The 25288-nt window shown below is 39.3% G+C and overlaps 1 protein-coding gene across 4 annotated transcripts in view; it reads left to right on the top strand.

The window, feature by feature from the left end:
- CAPS2 (calcyphosine 2) overlaps window positions 1-24174 on the top strand; it is a 104965-nt gene extending 80791 nt beyond the window's left edge. For all 4 annotated transcript variants that reach the window (XM_072146747.1, XM_072146746.1, XM_072146745.1 and 1 more), the window contains 6 exons: window positions 3597-3715; window positions 9171-9247; window positions 9430-9584; window positions 17683-17802; window positions 18695-18791; window positions 20610-24174. In XM_072146747.1, coding sequence (XP_072002848.1) covers window positions 3597-3715; window positions 9171-9247; window positions 9430-9584; window positions 17683-17802; window positions 18695-18791; window positions 20610-20785 — 744 coding nt within the window. In that variant the 3' untranslated portion in view covers window positions 20786-24174. The remainder of the gene's footprint in view (window positions 1-3596; window positions 3716-9170; window positions 9248-9429; window positions 9585-17682; window positions 17803-18694; window positions 18792-20609) is intronic.
- Window positions 24175-25288: the final 1114 nt, after the last annotated feature.

Raw genomic sequence — 25288 nt, 5'->3', positions numbered from 1 at the left:
TACACCAGGAAATTGGGACAAAATTCTGTCAGGTCAGCAGTATTTTTGGCCCACAGACCTTTTTGGCACAAGGCTACGCTCCCTTTTTACTGGCTAAACTCTTTTGTCGAGCTGGTTGTAGGAGAGCCAGAAAACTGTTTAAAACCCCTTATAAATATGGTGCAGACAGTTTTTAAGTGCAAACTGTGACAGAATTCAGTTGTAGACAGATTACTAAATCTCCCCCATTATTTTTACTGTCTCTAGTCTGTCAGCCTTTTTCCTCTCTGCACCTCCTCCTCCTCCTTCATGCTCGCTCAGCTAAGAGGCTGGAGAGGGGCACACTTCAGAGGGCTATAACGTTTGATCACTGGCACCTAGAAACAGTTCTGGTGTCAATTTAATACTGCATAAGGATAATGTTTCTGGGTGCCAAAGAATGGAAGATATTAAAGGACATCTTCACTGGGATGAATGATTGTAACCGATTCACACTGATGTACTGGTGTGTGCCCCCACTGGCAGGAAATGTTCTTCTTTAAAGGGGTTGTATGGTCGTTCTAGGTAAAATATGAAAATCAGAGCATCTCTATTAGATGCTCCTTTTTTCATTTTCCAAGGTCCTCCAATTTTTTTGGTTGTGAAAAAGTTTTTTAAACTGCTTTTTACCTTTTAATCCTTCTGGCATGGCATAAAGACGAAATATGGCCGCCACGCTCCACAGAAAGATTTCAACTCCCAGGATCCTCAGCTCCTACGGAGCTGTGTGCGTGTGTACACTGCACACACTATTCCCTGATTGGCTGTTTAAGCATCTGCTGTAAACAGTACAGCGCGCACACACCCTCTCATGTGTGGATGTGAGTGAGCAGCCGCGGACCACAGACATCGCTAGGCGCATGCGCGACTGTACAGTAAGTCTCCTTGTCGTATCCTTGGAGATTAGGGGGTTCACAAATGCTGTCTGGGAATAAAACATTTGTTTTATACCTCACAAAGGACCAGGAATTGTTTATAACATTAAATTAGTGATAGTTTTGATTATTGTCAAGGGTAATGTTTAAGGCCAATGTTTTTGACCATACTAAAACAAGGGCATTAGAAGCTTAAAGGGGTTAAGAAAAAAAGGCTTTAAAAAGAAGAGCAGATCCAACCACTATGTCAGTCTGCTTGGTTTACAATCCTTCATCCAGATTTGTAGATGTTCTTTAAAGGGGTTGGCCACTTTACCTCATGTTTTTTTGTTATGTGTGTGGGGTAGGATATTAGGTAATTTACCAATATACATCTACTAAAAGTTCTGCACCATTTCTTGATATGTAAAGTGAAGCCTATTGTCTATTTACCTCATCAACCATCAACCACACATTTCTGGCCGCAGATGAAGGGTCATGTGATCTTATCTGTCCATAAGCAATCGCCACACAATCACATGACCCTCCATCTGAAGCCATTTTACGGTCTGCCTGATGAAGTAAAATACAGGAGCCTTCACTTTACATATCAAGAAAGTGCTGCAGAACTATTAATAGACGTTTAGTGGTAAATTACCTAATATCCTGTCCCTGTCCACACGGATTACAAAAACATGAGGTAAAGCGGCCAAACCCTTTAACTGTTAAAGTTATAGTTGGGAGTAGGAGACTTTAACTATGGATATCTTATAAACTTCTCCTGAAGAGCCATCCTGTCAGGACGCATTAGCTAGGTCTTTGGCAGGTAAAGGGTTAATATATAATATATAGCTCTATCCATCGAAATATTACACAGAAGTGTTGTGGTTTTTTTTATTTCTTAATTTTTTTTTTTAATTAAAGGGGAATATTCCTGTCATGTGCCATCTGCAAGGTTGGTTAGCGAGGAACATATTGGGGGGCGTGGCCGAACGAACACCCGACGGATTCGGAAAAACCAACGCATTTAAAAAAAAAATGTGTCGCGAAGCTTGCACTTACCTTCACTCAGCCCGGCTCGGTGTATTCCAGTGGGTTTCAGGGAACGTCAGCGCAGCAGCGCCACCTGGTGGACGTCGGAAGAACTGCCTTAATAAATCCCGGCCGGACCCGAATCCAGCGCAGAGAACGCGCCGCTGGATCGCGAATGGACCGGGTAAGTAAATCTGCCCCATTTTATCCATGTGGCTATTCGTAACAGTGATAAAAGACTCTTGTGAATAACCAGGAGTATTCTCCCCTTGCAGAATATTCTCTTCCAGTCCCTTGTATTTAGCTGTACTATAGGCTAGTGGTGAGTAGAGTAGAATATTTCTGTTAAGAAAATTAGCAGAATGAGCCTGGGCTAAAATCGGAGAATACAACATGGCAGAAATATTCTTTTATTCTACCCAGCAAAGTAACCAGGGGCATCACAAGGGTGGGCGGGCCACATAGCAGACCTCTGAAAAAAAATACATATTAGACACGTTTATACACGTTTATATATTTACATACACACACTTATACACTCATATTCATTTGCTAAACACCCATCCACACATACAGTATTTATACACCATATACACAGGCAATCAACCCAAATGCTGTTACTTGGGAGAGGCGGTAAGGCTGTGCGCTTCCTCAGGGCTCTGCCGCCTGAGGTGGGATTTTCATCCTGGCTCATGGCAGCTGCGGCCCTCCTTGTATGCATAGAGCAGCATAGCACATAGGCACAGAGCTGTTTCATAGGTCATATGCACAGTGCTGCCAGTGAGGCACACAGCCTCAGACACAGTGGTATATAGAGGTACAGATGTGGAATATCTTGTGTTAACAGATTTTTTTTTTAGGATAACCAGACGAGTGTCTACATTTTTTATTGCATGCGTTGTTTTACAATTTTTTTCCTATACATGTCTCCCTGTGACTATAGCGTAAAACGAAGCTGCAGAAAGCTAATAAACAAACACGGCTAGCTAAATATATTTTATGGTAGACTTCATGTCCTTTCAGTAAGTAAGCATCCTTCCACAACATACCTTAACATGGATCACATTTACGTTTTTTTGATTTGCTATTCATCTAAAATTGGCTCTGAAAGTCCCACTAATTTTTAATCTGAGTTGTATATGCAGACAGTCTCCTGCTGTTTTCTCCTATTTATAATCTCAAGCACTAGCTCTATTATATTGTCACATACTATTACTGGAAAATGGATAGACAAAGGATGGTTAAAGAGAAAACAATTGGGAAACTTAAATTGCAAAAAAATGGAGTAAGATTGATGGGTTTTCATGCAGAAGCCATATTGACTATTGACTTAGCATGAAGGTTATTTATTTAAATTTGGCCTCTTTTGGAAGCTGTCATTATAATGTGAAAATAAGTAGATTTCTGGACAAGAGACAGTCACATCTAATCAAATCCTGAATCGCAGCGCTGTCTTACCCCCAAGAAGGATTTACATTTAGTATCCCCCATAGAAATCAGTTTAGTGAAATAAATTGCTGATGTATCCAGAGGACAGATATTTCTATGTTTCACAACTAATGCTCCCAATCTGGATAGGCTGATAATAGTCAAGTCATAGGAATATTTTACAGTCTGTCTTTACATTCGTAATGAGTGATTACTGGTAAAATGAAAAGCTACTGCATACAATCTTTAATTTGATCTTTGCAGGGAGCAGATCTTACTTTCTTGACAGCAGAACATCAAAGTCTTTCAGAAAGCTTGAGGCAAAACCCAGTACTTACCATTCGTATCACAGCCATTGATGAGGAAGCCTTGAATTCCATAAGGTAAGATTTCGGCAGTAGCTTGATTTTTTGGTCTTTCTTTCTTCAGTGTATAGAGAGAAAAGTGAAGTCAGGTTTCCTTGATCGTATATTTTCTATTATATTGTACAACACATGTAGTATGTAACCTTTGTTTTCTCTAAGCCATTGTGTGAAGTAATAGGTTATTGGTCAATCTCGTCCATGGGAAAATTCAACACCTTATCAAGTCTATACCTTGATGAATTGTGACTGCCCTGAAGGTAGAACTGTACAGTGTTATTGTTGGGAAAGTAATCCTGTTATGTGTTAGTTCAGATCTTTTCTCATTGGTTATGTATATCTGAAAAATATGTGATGTTTTCCTCTAAAGGTGCAATAAAATATTTTTTAAAAGGGTTACGTATAGTGGTATATTGGTCCCAAACACACATGGAGAATAGGGTAGTCTGAAAAGCAGGCGGTATAGACTGAACAGTATAAGAAGAACTGAAAACTATAAGGAAGGGGGGGGGGGGGCAGCAGGTACCTTTAAAATGATTGTCCATTTCCACAAATAAATGTTATTGTTTGTGTAATGAAAAGTTATACAATTTTCCAATATACTTTCTGTATCAATTGCTCATGGTTTTCTAGATCTCTGCTTGCTGTCCTGCTATAGAAAGCCTCTATATTTACTTCCAGTGGACAGAAGTGTGTCCATGGTCTCAGTCTGTAAGCTCTTTCGAGCAGGGCCCTCACTCCTATTGTTCCATATGGCTGCTTGAAATCTGTAATGTAATATTATATTTGTATATGTCCCCTATGATTTGTAAAGCACTGCGACATTTGATGGGGCTATATAAGTAAAGATTATTATTATGGTCTTTGTGATGGACATTCAAGACTCGTTAGTATCACAGATAGTAATCAGAGCTGTGTGTTATAACGAGCCGTGCACCTGTGTGACATCATATGACCATGGACAGATTTCTATCCACTGAAAGTACAAGCAGTCCCAGGTTACACACAAGGGGGTCTGAAAAATAGTAAAAGTAAAATTTAAAAAAAGTTTATAAAAAAACTAATAAAAACTAAAAATTCAAATCATCCCCCCTTTCCCTAGAACTGATATATATATATATATATATATATATATATATATATATATATATATAAATAAACAGTAAAAATCACATTAGGTATCGCCGCGTCCAAAAATGCCCAAATCTGTCAAAATATAAAAACTGTTATTGCCAATGCTGACCTCCAAAATGGGAAATGGCGCCCAAAGTCAAAAATGGTACTTTTTAGTCATTTTGAAAAATATAAAAAAATTTATAAAAAGTTATCAAAGTCATACAGTCTTAAAAATGGTAGCATTGAAAACTTCATCAAAAGTCATAAAAAATAACACCACCCAAAGCTCTGTACACCGAAGTATAAAAAAGTTAATAGCGCCAGAAGATGGCAAAATTTAAAAAAAAAATTTGCACAGGAGGTTTTAATTTTTGTAAGTGTATAAAAACATTATAAAACCTATACAAATTTGTTATCCCGACATAACCGACTCAAAGAATAAAGTAGACATCTCATTTGGGGTGCACAGTGAAAGCCGTAAAATCCAAGCCCACAAGAAAACGGCTTTCACTGCATTTGGAATTTTTTTCCCACTTCCCAGTGGCAATTTGTTATGTGGAAAACAAGCCATCACACAGCTCTTTACGTGTAAAAAAAAAAAAGATAAAGATTTTTGATTGTGGGGAGTGAAAAATAAAAATGAAAAACAAAAAAGGGCCAGGTCTTTAAAGGGTTAAAGGAGTTTTCCAATTAAGAAAATTTAGGCCCTATACAGGGGATAGGGCCTAACTTGCTGATCAGTGGGGGTCTCAGCGCTGACACCCCCACAGATCATGAAAACGAGGGGTCCCACATATCTCCGTCGGACCCCTTGTCGCTCTGTCAGAGTAATGGAGCAGGCGGCCGGGCATGACCGTTCTGCTCCATTAGTCTCTATGGAGCTCTACGGAAATTGCACTGAATCCCCCACTTATCAACAACTTTTCTTTGTGGGAAAACCCCTTTAAGTTGAATTTGTATGTAAGTCGGAACTATATATTTTAGAATTTTTTTGGTCTCTGACAATTGGATTTAAAAAGTTTTGGGTTGTCATAAGAACAGGGATTACCAATAAAGATTAATTACAGACATCTTTAATAACTCTTAAAGCTAATCTTTGAAGCCTGGGGCTAAAGTACATTAAATTACCAACATCCAGAGGTCCATCTGTAACTAGGGGTCGACTGTAAGGCTGGTATCATTTGTGATCACGGATGTGAGAGGTGCCATTTTATGAACTGATTACTATGCAGGGGACTTACGGTAACTTTGTGCATAATATTGATATATGATGTATGGAGTTCTTATTTCCCTGATATGCAGCAGAGCCAACAGTACAATGTCGACTCTTCTGCATATTGGAGAAACAAGAACACGTGGTGTTTTGAACCCGTTTTTGGGGCGTTTTTAAGTGGTCTGTTAAAAAACCGCATGCATTAAAAATTGTTTTCATTAAGATAATTGGTAAAACCCGTCAAAAACGGATGCATTTTCAAAAAAACGAACTGCTTAAAAACGGCCCAAAAACAGGTTCAAATCGCCACGTGTGCCGCCAGCCTAACTCGGGTGTTTTTAATTCGGGGACTGCCTGTAAACATAGAAACTTTCTATAGTATGACAGCAAACAGAGATCTAGAAAACCGTGAGGAATTGATACAGAAAGTATATTGGGAAATTGTTTAAGTTTTCATTCCACAAACAAAAACATTAAATTCCCCAACCTGGGCAACCCCTTTAGCTTTCCTTGTGTATTCTGAAAATGTTAGGTTATGTATTACCGTATATACTCGAGTATAAGCCGACCCGAGTATAAGCCGAGACCCCCAATTTTACCACCAAAAACTGGGAAAACATATTGACTCGAGTATAAGCCAAGGGTGGGAAATGCATTGGTCACAGACACCCCCCCAGTATATAGCCAACCAGCCCCCTATAGTATACAGCCAGTCAAGCCTGCCCCCAGTAGTATACAGCCAGTCCAGCCTGCCCCCAGTAGTATACAGCCAGCCCAGCCTGCCCCCAGTAGTATACAGCACTGCCCCCAGTAGTATACAGCACTGCCCCCAGTAGTATACAGCACCGCCCCTAGTAGTATACAGCACCGCCCCTAGTAGTATACAGCACGGCCCCCAGTAGTATACAGCACGGCCCCCAGTAGTATACAGCACTGCCCCCAGTAGTATACAGCACTGCCCCCAGTAGTTTACAGCCTGCCCCCAGTAGTTTACAGCCTGCCCCCAGTAGAACACAGCACTGCCCCCAGTAGTATACAGCACTGCCCCCAGTAGTATACAGCACTGCCCCCAGAAGTATACAGCACTGCCCCCAGAAGTATACAGCTTGCCCCCAGTAGTATACAGCACCCTAGCCTGCCCCGTGTGGTATACAGCTTGGCCCCAGTAGTATACAGCCCAGCCTTCCCCCGGTAGTATATGCCTGCCCCCAGTAGTATACAGCTTGCCCCAGCATTAAAAAAAAATAATAAACGTATATATACTCACCCTCCGGTGGCCCCGATGTGCAGCGCTGCTCCCCCGATGTCCGCGCGTCTCGTCTTCAGGCTTCCGCGCCTGTCTTCTTTCTTCTGCCAGGCGCCGCCATTGCTCTCTCTCTCGGCCGGCGCCTAGTATGACGCGCCGCTGCTGACGTCATACTAGGCGCCGCCCGGGAGAAGAACAATGGCGCCGCCCGGCACGAAGAAAGAAGACGGGCGCGGAAGCCTGAAGACGAGCCGCGCGGACATCGGGGGAGCAGCGCTGCACATCGGGGCCACCGGAGGGTGAGTATATACGTTTATTATTTTTAAAGTATTTTTAACTTCCTATATGACTCGTGTATAAGCCGAGGGGACGTTTTTCAGCACATTTTTTGTGCTGAAAAACTCGGCTTATACACGAGTATATACGGTACATTCCTCTGTTATTATTTACAAGCGACAGAACACAGTACATTTGACCTGCACTATACATCCAATTCGTTACACTAGGCACATATACATTAAATGCAATAATTACAAGTGTCTGTAATGGCATTTCCTGCACTAAGTTTCCAGTTCTGTTTCCATTTATAGAAGCTGGCAAATAAATACTGGCTCATTGTTTTCAGTGCACCTGCATAATTAATCTAATTACATCTCCAATTACTAGAGCTTGGAAGACTTCATGGCCAGACAAGGATATAAACAGACCTCACTACTGAATTATAACACACAGCGCTGTCACTGCTGACAGCCTAATACCTAAATACTCAAGGAATCAATATCAACAGTAATGTATTATAGACAGATTCATTTTTTATCTGTGCTTTAAATAATGGCATGCTGCATAATATATCAACCATGATATTGAAGGGAATCTTTTGGGTAATAGATTATTATAGGAATTTTATTCTATTATTACACATTATTTTCCATTTTATCTGCTTATCATTTTCTATATTAATGGTGGTATAAGTCCAATTCTTATTTAGCTAATAGTCACTTTGTTTAAGACATTTCTGTGACTATACAATAAACAGGACTTGCACAAATGTAGCATACCTTCCAAGTGCCATGCCACTGATCCATTTTCTTTACACAGAATGATACTGGCAAGAGAAACTGAAATAGAAAACTGATTGAAATCTGATGGAAAAATATCAGTTTTCCACTTTTATAAATGTTGAATTTCCAATAATTTCTTCGGCTCTTGTGTGAAACAACTTTCTAATTGAAAAAAAATGGCATTGAAAATTCACATGGAACCACCGTGGATTGGGGAGGATTAGCTCTACTAATTATACCCAATTTTTTGTATTTAGAGGGGTATTTTCATTACAGCATTCTTTTTATGATAAAAAGTTATACAATTTTCCAATATATTTGTCTGTATCAATTCCTCGTAGTTTTCTAGATCTCTGCTTGCTGTCCTTCTATGGAAAGCTTCTATGTTTACTTCCAGTGGATAGAAATCTGACCATGGTCACACAGGTGCACGGCTCCTTATATCACACGGCTCTGATTACTGTCTGGTATATAAGGAGCCCTGCACCTGTGTGACCATGGTCAGATTTCTGTCTACTAGTAGTTAACATAGAGACGCTTTCCTCAGAAGGACAGCAAGCAGAGATCTAGAAATCCATGATGAATTGATACAGTAAGTGTATTGGAAAATTGTATAACTTTTTATCATAAAAGCAATAGCAATAATTTGCTGAAATGGGAACACCCCTTTAAGGACACCAGAATAAGAAAGACTTTTTGCAGCAGCCAAAAGGGTGCACTCTTCAGGTGCTGCTGTGTAGCAAAAATACAAGTAGAAATAAGAAAAATGATGCTGAATTTTTTCTTATGACTTTAACACATATATTAATATGGAAAGATTCATAGAAATTTCTGTTTTAGGGCCATTTGTGAGGGAAACAAATTGGACCAAGGCGTTCACTGGAATGACAAAGAGAACATTCTTTTGGCAGTACAAGGTGGGTAGTAATTAATTTACTCTGACCTCCGTTATGCTAATTATCAAAGTTATCGTTCTCTCTTCCGGTCAGCTGCCACATTATCGTGTTATTGGTATTCCCACGTTTTCTTTGTCATTGTCATATTCATGTACAGTTTAAAGATTGTCTTCACCACTTCTTCACTATTTTATCTTTTCTAGATGTGATGAAGGAAAAACTGTTGAAGAGAAGTGTTAGAACAGTAACAGGATTAGGAAAATACTTCAGGCAACTTGATAAAAGTAGATCTGGATGTTTAGGGAGAGCAGAATTCAAGCAGGCCCTTCAGATGTACCATTTGGATTTATCTGAGAAGGTAATTATGATTTTTTTTCTTTTACTTGTTCTTTTATTCAATATCTGCCATTCAAGTATCTGTGGTAGTCATAAGGATGTGAATGGCATAACAATGGCAATCTTTCTTATTAGAGTTGGGATCCCTAAAGTTAGATTTACAAATGATCCCCTATGTTTTGTATACAGGATAATTTGTATAATTAGGAATCCCCTTTAATCCCTTCATACTGCTATATACATCCTAGTTGCACATGTCCCATGCAGATGGTACATTATAGATGTCAACGGGGCTCATTTACTAAGGGTCGTAGGACTGTGCACCTTTTTCGGGGCTAAAACACGGGTATTTAATAAGTCATTGTGCGCTGGGATTGTGCCACACGCAATGCTTTTTGTGGTGCAGCTGCGCTAGCTTCCATGCGACACAAATCAAGGGGCGGTCCCACTGATTCGGACTGAGCGTGGTATTTAACTTTTAAATTGTGTCGCAATCACTATGTTTAAAATGGACCACAAAAAGATGGGGAACTCTGTCGGACCTGAGCGGGGAAACGAAACATTCATGATTTCAGGTGCACAATCTTGTGAATCGCAGCACTGTGCATTATAGACAGACATTGCGCTTTTAGTGAACTTCAGTGACCCTGTAAGTAAATGTGCCCCACTGTCCCACTTTGAATAAGTTATATCTGCTGCACCGTGGTGTTATTATAATAAAGAGGAGAATCTTCCCTTATCATATAAGGATTGTGTTTGTATGTGACACAGAACCACTGTTACAGTTGAAGTAAAAAAAAAAATATGATTTTTACATACAGCTCTCAATTCCTGACAGTAATTTTAGCAGTGGATATCTCTAATTCTGTTTCATCTAGTAACACAATCCTGAAATTATATTAAAGGGGTGATTCTCTTCTTTAGTAGGACACGAGAACTATGTTTCTAGATTTGAAGTGAGTCCCCCTACTGCCTGTCAGCTGAAGGCAGAATAGAGAGGGTGCTGCAGAAAACCCTCTAAAGAAGTACATGCCCGCTCAGCATTCATCTCTGAACCATATCATCATTTAAAGAACCCTCAGTTATGAAGGGGTTAAAGTAATTATGCTATTAGAGATGATCCCTTCCACAATACAACAATCAAGGGAGTCAGCTGCTTGTCCAGGTCCCACACATGACTCCCCTGGTTAATAGAAAGTCTATACTCACACTTACTAAGAATAGCAGAGGCCAGGGATGGATGCAATACAGCTGCATCCATCGCACATAGGCCATTATGACCTCTGCTGAGCATATATACGGCGCTCACCAGGAGGGAGCAGGACAGAAAGGATGCAGCCTACTGCGCCTTCCCATTCCGTGATTCCGACACTATGCAATTTATACATTCAGGAACTTTCCTGGCATTTAATTATAACATTTTCATAAAAAGTGTGAATGTAACCTTGGATACAACTAGATATGCTTATCCTCTGCAGTTACCTGAGGAGCCCAGTACTGGAGATAACCACCTTAAAAATCTGAAAGACAATAAATGTATTAATCAAAACTTGTGGCTGTCAGGGTGACAGCATCAAGGATCGTCCGGGTTCCAATGTAAGAAGAACCCTACTGATGTGATGTAATAGATCATTTTCTTCTGGGATTCCTAGGGATCAACTGCAATCCATTGATAATCTGGATGAACAAATTGATGAAATGGGTTGTCCACCTTTGCCCTTGTTGTTACTAAACTAGTGTCTAAATGCCCTGTCCCAGTTGCGGGTGATAAAACATACTCACCCATGGTCTTGTCTCCACCCGGGTTCCTTGATATGGATGCAGCAGCATCCCTGACTGGGCAAGATCAGCTCCTTCTTCTTTGTGCATTGGTACGGTCTGCAACGCAGGATCAAACACGACGAACAGGAGGAATATCACATGTCCTTCCAGTGAGTGAGATGGCTTAGATAGCCAGGAGGACATAGAAAAAAGAAGACGGAACAGCAAGGCCCCACAGGACAGCAAATCCCGCATGTTACAGAGGCCAACCCCTTTAAATCAAAGGGAAATTCTTGTGTAGGGTAGGCATATACTGGACCATATTTTAACTTTAAATTCTTTACCAAGTTATTTGAGATTTTTTTAGACATCCCCTTGAGGTATTTTTGTATATTGTAAATCTATTACCAGCCATCTGACATTTCATTAGTGGTAAATTAATCAAGATTTTTTTCTGCTAATCTTTCAGTAACCACTATCTAAGTATGATACCAATCGTTTAGGATGTAGAAGGGTGATTCATTATATAACACAATTGTATCCGAAATATACACCAATCAATACAACATACACAGAATATGATTCCAGTTGTTAAAAAAGGTCAAGTGTAAAATGATCTGTAACAATGAGCAGTAGGAATAATAGTGTATTGAATACATTTTATTTTATCCTGTGGAAAGATGACATTTCTGGATAAAGCCAGTGGAGGCATTAAATGTAACTTATTTTTATTTTTTGTTTATAGAATCATACCGAGGGCTATTTTTTTTCTGTACAAACTGTGCTGTCTGTTTGCACCATTTAATATTCTGTGCAATGTTCCGTGTTGGAACATTGGAAAAAAAATCACATGCAGGATTATGTGCAGCCAACACTGCATATCAGCCTGAACACACCACCCCCACTGTGAAGAATGTGGTGAGGCTTTGCTTCAGCAGGGACTGGGAAGATAGATCGAAATGCAGGGCTACCCTGGAGGATAACCTGATAGGGGCTGCAGAAGACTGGTGTATATGCTCACCTTTCAAGACAAAGACCCTAAACATACACCCAAATAAAAATGGAATGGCAAAAAAATTCACATAAGGTGAAATTGCCAAAGAAACACATTTGCTGCATTATTGTGGACTCTGGTTCTATGGTTTACAGTGTACGGTCCAAGTGGCACCTACACTTTATTCTTTGAGTCGGTACGAGATAAGAAGTTGATGTTTTATTACATTTTAGATTTTAAAAAAATGTATTCAGTTTTGCTATATTCTGAGGCCAATAACTTTTTCATACTTCAGTGTACGGACCTGTTTAAGATGCAATTTTTTGCAAGATTAGCCAGTGTTTTCATTTACCGTACATACTCGACTATAAGTTTTTTAGCACAAAACTATGCTGAAAAAAAAACTTTGCTTATACTCGAGTCTATAAAGAAAAATTAACACTCAATGTACTCAACTTTCAGAAGGATCCTAGCACAGGAGGCAAGCCTCTCATTTAATATTAACCGTGAATATAATATATATCTAAATAATTGTTTCATAAGGACACTTAAAAATGTAACATTTATTATAGTGTTCATTATACAGGCCGTCCCCAGGTTTCATAGGTTCTTTAGGTTTGTACTTACTGTATATACTCGAGCATAAGCCGAGTTTTTCAGCACACGGTTTTGCTGAAAAAGCCCTACTCTGCTTATACTCAGGTATATTAAAACAAATAGTACTAACATCCGGCGCTCACTCAAGGCATTCTCTTCTCCCCTGGTTCGTTTTCTGTGCTTGGCTCCGGCTTCCCAGCAGTGCCCAAAAGTGCTGGGAAGCTGGAGCCAAGCTAAGAGGCGAGAAAGCGAAGAAGAGGATGCCGGCGGTGAGCGCTGGAGGTGAGTACTAAGTTTGTTGGATATTTTATTTAAAGGGGGCACTGCTGGACATTTCCTTAAAGGAGGACTCAGCTGGACATTTGTTTTTATAGGGGGCACATTTTATTGATGAGAGGAGGCTGCTAAAGAGTAGTTGCTGCATTTTTTAACCTAGGCTTATACTCGAGTCAATATGTTTTTCCAGTTTTTTGTGGCTTTTACTCAGGTCGGCTTATACTCGAGCATACACAGTATGTAAGTCATTACAGGTACATTTCATAATTGTAACTCCAGAAAAAAAAAAATTGTCCCTGTGACAATTGGATTTTCATAATTTTTCGCTGTAATGGGAACAAGGATTATCAATGAAACTTTATTATAGACACATTTCAGCTGATCATTGCAGCCTGGGACTTAAAGGAAACCTACCACTTGAAGTGGCAGGTATAAGAGGGAACTACCGAGCACCAGCTCAGGGTAAGCTGGTCCCGGAGCTTATTTTTGTTAGTGTTTTAAACCGCAGTATCGCGGTTTAAAACACTTTTTAAACTTTATGGCCGAAGCTGCTTCAGCGCAGGGAGGTACGCACTCGGCGCACCATGCGCGCGACCGTGCGCACGGCTCTCCTTCACTTCCTATGTAGCCGCGTACACGGTCGCGCGCATGGTGCGCCGAGCGCGTACCTCCGTGCGACGAAGCAGCTCCGGCCATAAAGTTTAAAAAGTGTTTTAAACCGCGATACTGTGGTTTAAAACACTAACAAAAATAAGCTCCGGCACCAGCTCACCCTGAGCTGGTGCTCGGTAGTTCCCTCTTATACCTGCCACTTCAAGTGGTAGGTTTCCTTTAAGTAAAGCATCCAGAGAGCTTCACCAGGTCACAGTGAGCAGAGAGCTCCGTCTGTAACTAGGGGCCATCTCTAAGTCGGGTGTTCTTAAGTTGGGGAACTCCTGTATTTGATATATGTTTGCTATAAAAAAAATTGGAATAAATAGATAAAAATTGATGTACTATTAGGATTTAAAATCTGTGCAAAATAAGACCTACCCTGAATATAATCTCTATAAAGGACTAAACTTCTGAACTGTGGCATCTAGAAACACAGTTTTGGTGTCATTTTAAAGAGCAGATTTTTAATAGTTGGGAATGTTGTTTTTTCATTTACAGCTCCCACTCCCTACTAAGTTTAACTGTGGATAACTTCATGTCTGTGGCACACAATTATGTGTCCTCTTAAAATGACGCAGAACTGTGTTTCTAGGCGCCATAGATATTGCTGTTTGAATTGTTCCCCCTCAAGCCTGTCAGTTGAAGGAAGAATGGAGAAGGAGGAGTAGTATGGAGCTGTTCAATGCAGTGCGCTACAAGCAGCTACAAAAATAATAGGGGCTCGTGTAAGGATACCACCATTGCTACACACAAGAAATTTGGGCAAATGATTCTAAAGGCAATAGAGTCACAAGAAATTCACAATGAAATTCAGGGTTTGGAGAGTTATGATGATTTTGCAAAAGATGATGAGCTGATCTCAAAGACTGCAAGCTCTTGCGAGCAGGGTCCTCATTCCTATTGTTGCATAGGATTGTTATTACTCTGTAATGTCTTATATTATTTTTATATGTTCTACACAAAATGTAAAGCACTACGTCTACATCTATATAAATAAAGATTATTATTATGATTATATTTGATTCAATGTTGAATAAATGTGGATTGTTGTTGATGGAAACAAATAAGACATCCCCTGAAAGTAAGCTCTAACCCAGTTTTCAGAACAAAAAGTAATACGACCCTGTCTTATTTTCGGAGACACACATTATACAGAAGTCATTGAACAAAATACTCTGAATGTATAAAATATGTAATGTCCTTTTTTGAAAGAACAGTTTTTTTTCTTTTTTTTTTACAAGAAAAGAAGACCTGATTTCTGCTAAAGCTAAAAATATAGTGAGAATTGGCCATTAAAAGAGATATGCCCAAAGGAATACAGCCAGCTGAAAATACTTGTTTGCCAAATCTAATTTGTAATCTATAACCACCATCGCAGCTTATTGACTTCTCTATAACTTGTGCCTCCGGCTAATTTGCTAAGATATAGAAGTGATGTTTTATATAGAGAACACACTTCTTCTATATTCTATATAACCAATTAATATTTCCGTTTAATTTTTTTTTCTATAAGTACATGGCTGATTATTGTTATTTTACGCATATGCAGCAATTTTCTCATATACTTCCAATCTAATATATAAAGCTGAATGTATGTGTGTGTGTGTGTATGAATGTCCACTAAAGGAATCCACACAGTCGCGTTTACAAGTTTGCACAGCTACGTTCTGTGACTCAGGGAACGTCATAGACTCGTTTTGAGCCAAAATTTTTACCCCACGCTTTCCAAATACACTTATTAACCACCATATACAGGAGCCATTGTCTGCTGAGACTGCTTTGTCATTAATAGGAGCTCTGATCTGTGATTAGTTACTGTAGGAAATGAGTAGAAGACAGCTTATGTGTGAGGTAAGATGGATAGGGATACAGAGATGGGGGGAGATTTATCAGAAATGTCTGAGGTAAAACTGTTCCAGTTGACCATAGAAACCAATCCGAGATCAGCTGTAATTTTATAAACAGCTGTGCAAAAATGAAACTTGAGCTCTGATTGGTTGCCATGGGCAACTAGAGCAGTTCTTTCCACTTCTGATAAATCTCCCTATAGACACAGTCACTGAAAGAGACGGTCAGAGACAGTCACTGAAGGAGACGGGTCAAAGACAGTCAGAGACGGTCAGAAACAGGCAGAGACGGTCAGAGACGGTTAGAGAGAGAGAGAGATACATATAACATTTTTTTTGTTAACCTATTCTATTTTTCTATATCTAAGAGCAGTTATTTCCTATCCCAGGCTGTGCTGGGATATACAGCTTGTATCCTAATAAATCTTAGCATTCCTGAACCCTAAATAAAGCTATTATGATTACCTGTTGTTAAAAAGGACCCCCAGAAGTTCATACATAAAATAGCTAGTCCCAAAGGGTCGCTGAGGGAGTTTTATGTACTGAATAAAAATCAGGGAAAAAAGGGAACACCAAATGAAGTTAAATATGACATTTTGTACTAATTTTAACCTTTTGCTGCAAATATAATATTGTATTGGGCTTTGGAATTTAAGAGGACACTGTCACCATATTTTAACCCTATTGACTACTAGAATCCTCAGGTAGGGTATGACATGTCTAGAATATCTAGAATGTCTTTGTGGAGGTCACTTTTAATGTGAAAGAGAATTTTATTTAGAAATTGAAGCAAAATCGAGACTCAAATCCACAAGTGGCCATTTCTACTAACCAAGAAAGTAGTAGTAAAGAAACCAAAATCAAAACCAGAAAAATACAGATAAAGCCAAATTGTATGCAGAGATCTACCAAACCAACAGACAAGCCAAAAATACTAGTGAAATAGGATAGGTTGATAGAAACTCAGAAAGCTAGTCCACACATTCAAGAAAAGGCAAACAATCAATGGGTCTGGTTATTATTGTCCACCAAATGATTGGATGGAGCCCTCAGTGCCCCAAGGCTCTGACTGGCTGAGAAAACCCAGACAAATGCACACACTGTTCATGAAAAATTCAAAAGCCAATACAGCTCACCCTTTCCAAGCATATTTGGGTTTATTCCACAGTCCTCTTGATGATCCACCATGCATTGGGAAAAGAGAAAAACCACTTGGATACAAAAAGTGTTCTGATGTTTAAAAAGTTTTTTAATTCTTTATTACCACATTACCATCCAAAAAAATGCACACAATGTTCACCCTTTATCCCAGCACCTAAGAACCTGATAGCTGCTGGGTGGTAAAGTTGGAGCATGGAGATTTAGATTACAAGTACATTACTCTCGGAATAACTCAATCTTAGTTGGCCATTCCTTTCTCGTTACCATTTAATATCCCTATTGGGTCAGATACCAGATGGTTGGTTTATATTTATTCTTGTTGCCAACACAAGGGGGCGATCCCCTCAGTGTATACTTTATCACCCCAATCTATTGCCAGCGTAAGTCTTTATGGGCATGGACCTCCTTTCTTGTCTCTATTTATTTGTTTGATTGCTTATTGTTTGTTTGTTATGTCCATCTATGGCTGGGTGTGCTATAAAAGCAATAAACCACTTATATACTTTCCTACCCCTGCACTCCCATTCAGCTTCAGCACCATCCATCACTGCCATTCTGACAACAGCAGCATGCCTTCTACAACATGAGTTTAAGGCCGTAGCAGGCATGCGCCCGTGGTCAGGTGGTCCGAACACAAACAGACCCAGAAGTGACAGAGGGCGCCAAAGCTGAACGCGAGCTCCAGAGGAGATGAGCATAAGTGGTTCATTGTTTTATACACCCCTCTCCCCCCAGACATAGATAATCATTTTTAAAAGACGGACAACCCTTTTAAGCACACAATGTGCTATTGATTGAATATTCAAATCAAATGTATTATATTTCCTTAGATATTTGAATCCTTGTGGCTGATTCTGGATGAAAATAATGAAGGAAGAGTCGACTATGGAACCTTTCTCCGAGCTTTAATTGGGGAAATGAATGAGTACAGAAAGTCATTTGTTCGAAAGGTTATTTTGTTTTACGTTTTTCATTTTCTAGAGTATATTATGTGAGTGATCACACCTTATCGTTAAGCACTACAGAGAATTGTAGAGTGTGTCCTAAATATAGATTGCTAATCTTCTGTTTAATATGTTCTGCGTTAACAAATAAGAAATCATTTCAGGCTGTCAGTGAAGCAAGACTTTTGTAAACTTGATAAGTTCTTACAGTGGGTGAATGTTATTACTACCCTCAAGCAATCCCAGTATTGAGATTCCTGTTTATTTACTAATACCTGAATGCAAAGTGTCACGTTAGTATGTATCACAATAAATGGTAATTTTTTTTTTTTTTACTTTTTTTTTCTTTTTAAAGCTGTGGTATATTCTTTTTTTTTTTTTTTTTTTTTAAACCCTTTTTAGAATTTAAATTGCGTACTGTGCAGTACAGTAAGACATGTTAGTGAGTTACATAATACAAAAAGTTGTCACTGTTAAGTTAACATGAAAGTTTGTTGTTTGTTGTATTGAAGACTAGTAGGGCTTATTGAAGGCTTAATCCTGGGTACTGTAGCAACCTAAACTGGGCCCTGTCTGTTTGTACTGCTGTGCATTTTAGGCACAAATGTGAACATGTTTTTTTATTCTTGAATTCTGTTTTAACATGTTCACGTTGCGTTTACATTGCGTTTTTAAACGCATTGCAGAAACTTGCTTTTTACATTTTGCCATGCGCTTGGCTGTTAGAAAGTGTTTTTTCTTCATTGCTGGAAGTGTAAGCATCTGTGAAAATGTTAATACAGCTGCTTACACTTCCTATCCTAGCAGTATGACATCCCATTATAATGTACTTTATATGGGAAGCATTTTGTCATTGCTTTACAGTGTATGCAGTTTATTGTTTGCTTCTTTTTCTTAGGCTTTTATGAAACTGGATCCTAATAAAACTGGTGTGGTATCCATAGTAGACATTCGAAAGTTTTACTGTGCCAAAAAACACCCTCAAGTGTTGGCAGGTGAGTTGACTTCCAAAGCGCTTTCTTATTTTGTCTTTCTGAATGGAAGAGAATTACCACGTGTACCCTGCAGTCTTACCACCGTAACAATAACTAAGCCTACTTACTGCAATTGACAGGAAAAACACTGTAGCATTTACAAATGTTCATGGAAAAGCATACTGAGAGCTGCAGCAATTTATCTGAGCTCAAGCTGTTGTTTTGTATCGTCAACATTTCAGGTTAAAAAGTTTTTCTGAGACCAGGAATTTGTAGAATGTTACATTAAGGCTCATTCATAAGCTTGCCCGGACTGGATCATAGGCAGATGAGAGGCCGCCTGACACCGTCACTGTGCAGTGATACACACAGTGTGTGTCTGAACATATAGGGGCCCTGCTGACTGCACTTTTGTCGGGTTTTCCGACTTTTTGGGGATCGCACCCCCGGGACAGGGATTTAAAAGGGCATTGTGCCACGCGTCTGGATTTTGACGCAATCCCGCTGGCCTTCATGCTACACAAATCGTTGGACGATCCGACGGATTCGGACAAACCGCAGGATTTAACTTCAAAATTGTGTCGCAAGCCAAGCACTTACATGCATCGGGAACAAGAAGGTGAACTCTGGCGGAACAGAGCAGGGAAGTGACACATGCAGGATATCGGGCGCACGATGTAAGTGAATCACGGCAGAGGTGCATTCTCGTAGGACACTCCGAATCGGGGAACACGCAGGACCGGGTAAGTAAATGTGCCCCATAATCTTAAAGTTACAGTTTTGCCCAGCTATCATATAAAAATCTCTATTGGGCCTCCAATTGAATTGGTTCATGTCCTGCATTGACCCCCTGTGCGAAATTTTCATTAACATTAAAGGAAATCTACCATCAGAATCAAGCATGATTAACCAAGGACACTTACTCATTGAGCAGCACTTGGCAACTTCCATCAGTTTTATAGAGATTAATGGAGCAGAATGAGGGGCCGTCTGCTCCATTAGTCTGCGGAGCGGCGAGGGGTCGGTCGTTCTCACGATCTGCGGGGGTCTCAGCACTGAGACCCCCACTGATCAGCAAGTTAGGCCTTATCCCATGGATAGGGGCAAACTTTCCTTTGTGGGAAAACCTCTTTAATAGACAAAGAATGAAGATTATAGAACAAAAACCATGAGTAATGGAGCAAAGGAGATTGAAAGTGAAGAAGGGACATAGCTGCGGGTTCATTTTGACACTTCTAAGCAGGATTGTCCCGTTAAAGGCGTGTGTCTCCTGTTGATGAAGGAAAAATCTTTGTCTCCGTGAAATTCAGTTTGTACATTCAGCCTGTCACAGGTGACAGTCATGTAATCTCCCCACTCACTAGTAAAAATAGGTTTATACATTGCTTTAGAACTATATCAGTCTGATTCATCCATGTGAATAATTAATGATAAATTACCCCCTCGTCCTCCAAATTCTGCGTTGTAAAAACAGAATCCAGCGTGTTAGCATTATATTAGACATATGGTGTTACTTCTTTATTGTGCCTTCAAGAAACCTCTGTGAATGCTGATTTACAAGCATGTCAATCCATATACCAATGTGTTTTAGCTCCAAGTCCCTGGGGTACAATGGAGGCCAAATTTTTAACATCTCCCTACATGTATCCAATTTGCATAAACTCATTACTAATTACATTTAATTGAAAGTGATTTGCATATGCTTTGGATGCCTGTAAGCCTATTTATGGCCCATGGGACCTGGAGTAAAGGAACACTGCCATTTGTATTATGTAGCATCATGTTCATGTGTACAGTTCTAAGATTGTAAAGTTCCAGCTTTCTTTTCTCCTTTTTTAGGTTCGGCATCAGAGGAGGAAATCAAATCTGCATTTTTGGAAACACTGGAGAATGCTTGCAGTAATCCCCAAGAAGTATCATACGGTGAATTTGAAGATTACTATGAAGGACTTAGCATTGGCCTCATGTCTGATGAAGATTTCATTAATATTTTAAGAAATTCTTGGGGCATTTAGGGTCTTGGGCCTAGTACGAGTGACCTTCATTGTCATTCATTCAGTTTTAAAGAAAGGCAGAGAGGACTAATTTTTTAATCCTTAAAGGAAATCTAACATTTGTTTGTATGCATTGTAAACCTCCAGATAGCTGTAGCTACACTGATGCAGGGATTAAACAAGATATGTTTCAGCATCAGTGTAGCTACAACATTCTCATGGTATTTTTGGTTCATAATGCATAAAAGCAAATGGTAGATTTCCTTTAACCAAGTAAATGTGAAAATTTGAACATGTGGTTTTATGAGTTGCTCAGGATTAGGTTCATTTACAGTATATGTCATAATTATAAGCTTTACACAACTGGCATTGATTCATTTGAAGTGGACCTAAAATCTTTCATGACATATATTTATATACTCCAGGCAATAACATTCCATAATATCACCTGTACTATAACTTTGTGTTGTGCCGCTGCATTTTTATTCTTTCTAGATATTTTTGAATATATAGCCAATTAGGCGTTACTATTTGGAGTATATCACTGCGCAATATGATCCTGCTAGCACCCATTTGGCAATTACAAAAATTGCCAACAGATTTATGAAAGGGTGATCCACAATTATTATTTCAAAGGCAAGGCAATTATTTAATAAAACAGACATGTTAGAAAAATCCACCTGACCACTTTAAAGGGAATGTGTCACCAGAAATTTACCTATTTCTTTACCATTTTTTTATTTCATTTTACCTGTGACTTCATTTAATTACCATATCAGTATCTTGCCACTTGGTTCAATAATAGACTGATTCCAACCTAATCTGTAGGCTTTTTTATATGTAGCTCTCACATCACAGTCATGATGTTAGTAGAGCTCAGGCTGGATAGCAGCCTCTATGATAACGGAGAGAAAATCAAAGTAAAACCCTACAATCACAAAAAAGATAGAATGATTTTTTTTAATGTAATTTTAAAAATCATCTAAAAAAATGATGTTGCATATAACTGTACATATTTTTTATGTGTCTCGCCATTTGTGCAACTTCATTTTTTCATTTCTTACAGAGGTGGGTTATAAAAAAAGAAGTGTGTGGAATTCATTACTTATTTTTTTTTAAACTGAACCTTAATTTTTGTAAATTGCAAACTACCACAACATTTTCAATATTGGTGGAGAGGAAATTCCATGTGGCATTGGCCTACTGTCTTTAGATAGCAGTGATGTTCAGAAACTATGTGATATTGAGGGGTCTGTAAGGATGGATTTTAAATGTGGCATCGTTTTACACCATGGACAAATATGCCACAAAATGTAAGACATGCTGATTTATGACCATGAAATAAGGTTAGCTTTACATAATGCAGTGCTGTTTTTTTGGGCAAAAAAATAAGGAATGGGTATAAAAGGAGAGGTATATGTATTGCTTAGTTTATGGTGGTCAGTAGATTTATTGCAGAGTGTATTTTAATAACATCAGATTACTGAAAAGTATACGCAGATGCCAATAGGTAACCTGATCTTAAATGATAATACAGAACAGATCTAGGGTTGCGGTTAATACCACCAAGCATGTCCTCTTCCCCAGTTAATCCTTATATCACAGACAACAGATTTCTATCCCTTGTAAGTAAACAATGAATGTTCCCCCTGAATGACTATAATAAAGAGATTGTGAAGAAATAGTACATAACGTACATGGAGAAATTATACATTTGAAAACTTCTTAGAGGATTGTGTGTGAATATCACATATATTGGACAGTGTGGTTTAGTGGAGATCCAGTCTGTGTGTTACTACTGCCTTATTAAATGTTACTGCCATTGTACAGCGGTGGCCAAAAGTATTGCCACCCCTGCAATTCTGTCAGATATTCTTCCAGAAAATGATTGCAATCACACATTCTTTCATATTAATATCTTTATATATTTCACTTGCAATGAAAAAAAACAAAAGAGAATTTCAAAAAAGTCAAATCATTGGTTATGTTACACAAAACTCCAGAAATGGTTCGGACAAAAGTATTGGCACCCCCAGCCTGGTAGCACAACCTTTAGACAAAATAACTGCAAACAACCTCTTCCGGAAACCATCAAAGAGTTTCTTACAATGCTCTGCTGGAATTTCAGACCATTCTTCTTTGGCAAACTGCTCCAGGTCCCTGAGATTTGAAGGTGCCTTCTCTGAACTGCCATTTTGAGATCTCTCCACAAGTGTTCTATGGGATTCAGGTCTGAAATCATTGCTGGACACTTTAGAAGTCTCCAGTGCTTTCTCTCAAACCCTTTTATAGTGTTTTTGAAGTGTATTTTGGGTCATTGTCCTGCTGGAAGACCCATGACCTCTGAGGGAGACCCAGCTTTCTCACACTGGGCCCTACATTTTTTAGTGTCTTCAGACTTCATAATGCCATGCACACGGTCAAGCAGTCCAGTCTACTTTTATCTCATCTGACAGAGAACATTCTCCCAAAACGTTTTAGGCTTTCTTATGTCAGTTTTGGCAAACTCCAGCCTGGCTTTTTTATGTTTCTGTGTAAGAAGTGGGGTCTTCCTGGGTATCCTACCATACAGTCCCTTTTCATTCAGACGTCGACGGATAGTACGGGTTGACACTGTTGTACCCTTGGACTGCAGGGCAGCTTGAACTTCTTTGGATGTTAGTCGAGGTTCTTTAGCCACCATCCGCACAAGATTGCGTTGAAATCTCTCGTCAATTTTTCTTTTCCGTCCACATCTAGGGAGGTGCCACAGTGTCATGGCCTTCAAACTCCTTGATGACACTGCGCACGGTAGACACAGGAACATTCAGGTCTTTGGAGATGGACTTGTAGCCTTGGGATTGCTCATGCTTCCTCAAAATTTTGATTCTCGAGTCCTCAGACAGTTCTTTGGTCTTCTTTCTTTTCTCCATGCTCAATGTGGTACACACAGGGACACAGGACATAGGTTGAGTCAACTTTAATCCATTTCATCTGGCTGCAAGTGTGATTTAGTTGTTGCCACCACCTGTTATGGGTCACAGATAAGTTACAAATGTTGTTAATTTCACAAATTAGAGAAGCATCACATGATTTTTCAAACAGTGCCAATACTTTTGTCCACCCCCTTTTTATGTTTGGTGTGGAATTATATCTAATTTGGCTTTTTGACAATTCTTTTTGTGGTTTTCCATTCAAGACAAATTAAATGAATATAATAATACCAAATAATTTCTGATTACAATCATTTTTTTTAAACTGAGTATTATCTGACAGAATTGCAGGGATGCCAATACTTTTGGACACCACTGTATGTGAATTGTATGATGTTGATTTTTTTTCCATTTTTTAACTTTTCCTATATTCAGTAATTATTCAGATCTATGCAATGGTCAAGTGAAATATTAATAAAAAATGTTATGTTAAACCACTCCCTTATACTGTTATTATTTTTTAACTTTTGAGTTTATTGAATAAGAATACAAGAAACAAGACTCACAAATCTGTAACTGTACTCACTGTAGAAGCCATGACCTTGCAGAATGCCCCCAGAGCAATCATTAGAAGCCAGGAGGCATAAGACACAGCTGTAGAATATACCTTAGCACTAGCATCAGATGCCAAGAGACATCAGAAATGTCTGTGGAATATACCCCAGCACTAGCATCAGACGCCAAGAGACATCAGAAATGTCTGTGGAATATACCCCAGCACTAGCATCAGAGGCCAGGAGACATCAGAAATGGCTGTGGAATATACCCCAGCACTAGCATCAGATACCAGGAGACATCAGAAATGGCTGTGGAATATACCCCAGCACTAGCATCAGAGGCCAGGAGACATCAGAAATGGCTGTGGAATATACCCCAGCACTAGCATCAGATACCAGGAGACATCAGAAATGGCTGTGGAATATACCCCAGCACTAGCATCAGATACCAGGAGACATCAGAAATGTCTGTGGAATATACCCCAGCACTAGCATCAGACGCCAGGAGACATCAGAAATGTCTGTGGAATATACCCCAGCACTAGCATCAGAGGCCAGGAGACATCAGAAATGTCTGTGGAATATACCCCAGCACTAGCATCAGATACCAGGAGACATCAGAAATGGCTCTGGAATATACTCCAGCACTAGTATCAGACGTCAGGAGACATCAGAAATGGCTGTGGAATATACCCCAGCACTAGCATCAGATACCAGGAGACATCAGAAATGGCTGTGGAATATACCCCAGCACTAGTATCAGACGTCAGGAGACATCAGAAATGGCTGTGGAATATACCCCAGCACTAGCATCAGATGCCAGGAGACATCAGAAATGTCTGTGGAATATACTCCAGCACTAGGATCAGACACCAGGAGACTTCAGAAATGGCTGTGGAATATACCCCAGGCATCAGTAGCCAGTCTACCTTTGTATCTACAATAAATTTGTAGCACAAATTTATTTCCTCTGCAGATTATTTTCTATAGTATGTATATAGAATTTGGATAAATCTCATACCCTACACTACTAATGTGTTATGCTGCAGATTCTA

Source organism: Engystomops pustulosus, chromosome 4 (assembly GCF_040894005.1).
Source record: "Engystomops pustulosus chromosome 4, aEngPut4.maternal, whole genome shotgun sequence".
Lineage (NCBI taxonomy): Eukaryota > Metazoa > Chordata > Amphibia > Anura > Leptodactylidae > Engystomops > Engystomops pustulosus.
The sequence above is the reverse complement of the archived record's forward strand: the minus strand, read 5'-3'. Positions and strand labels throughout refer to the sequence as shown.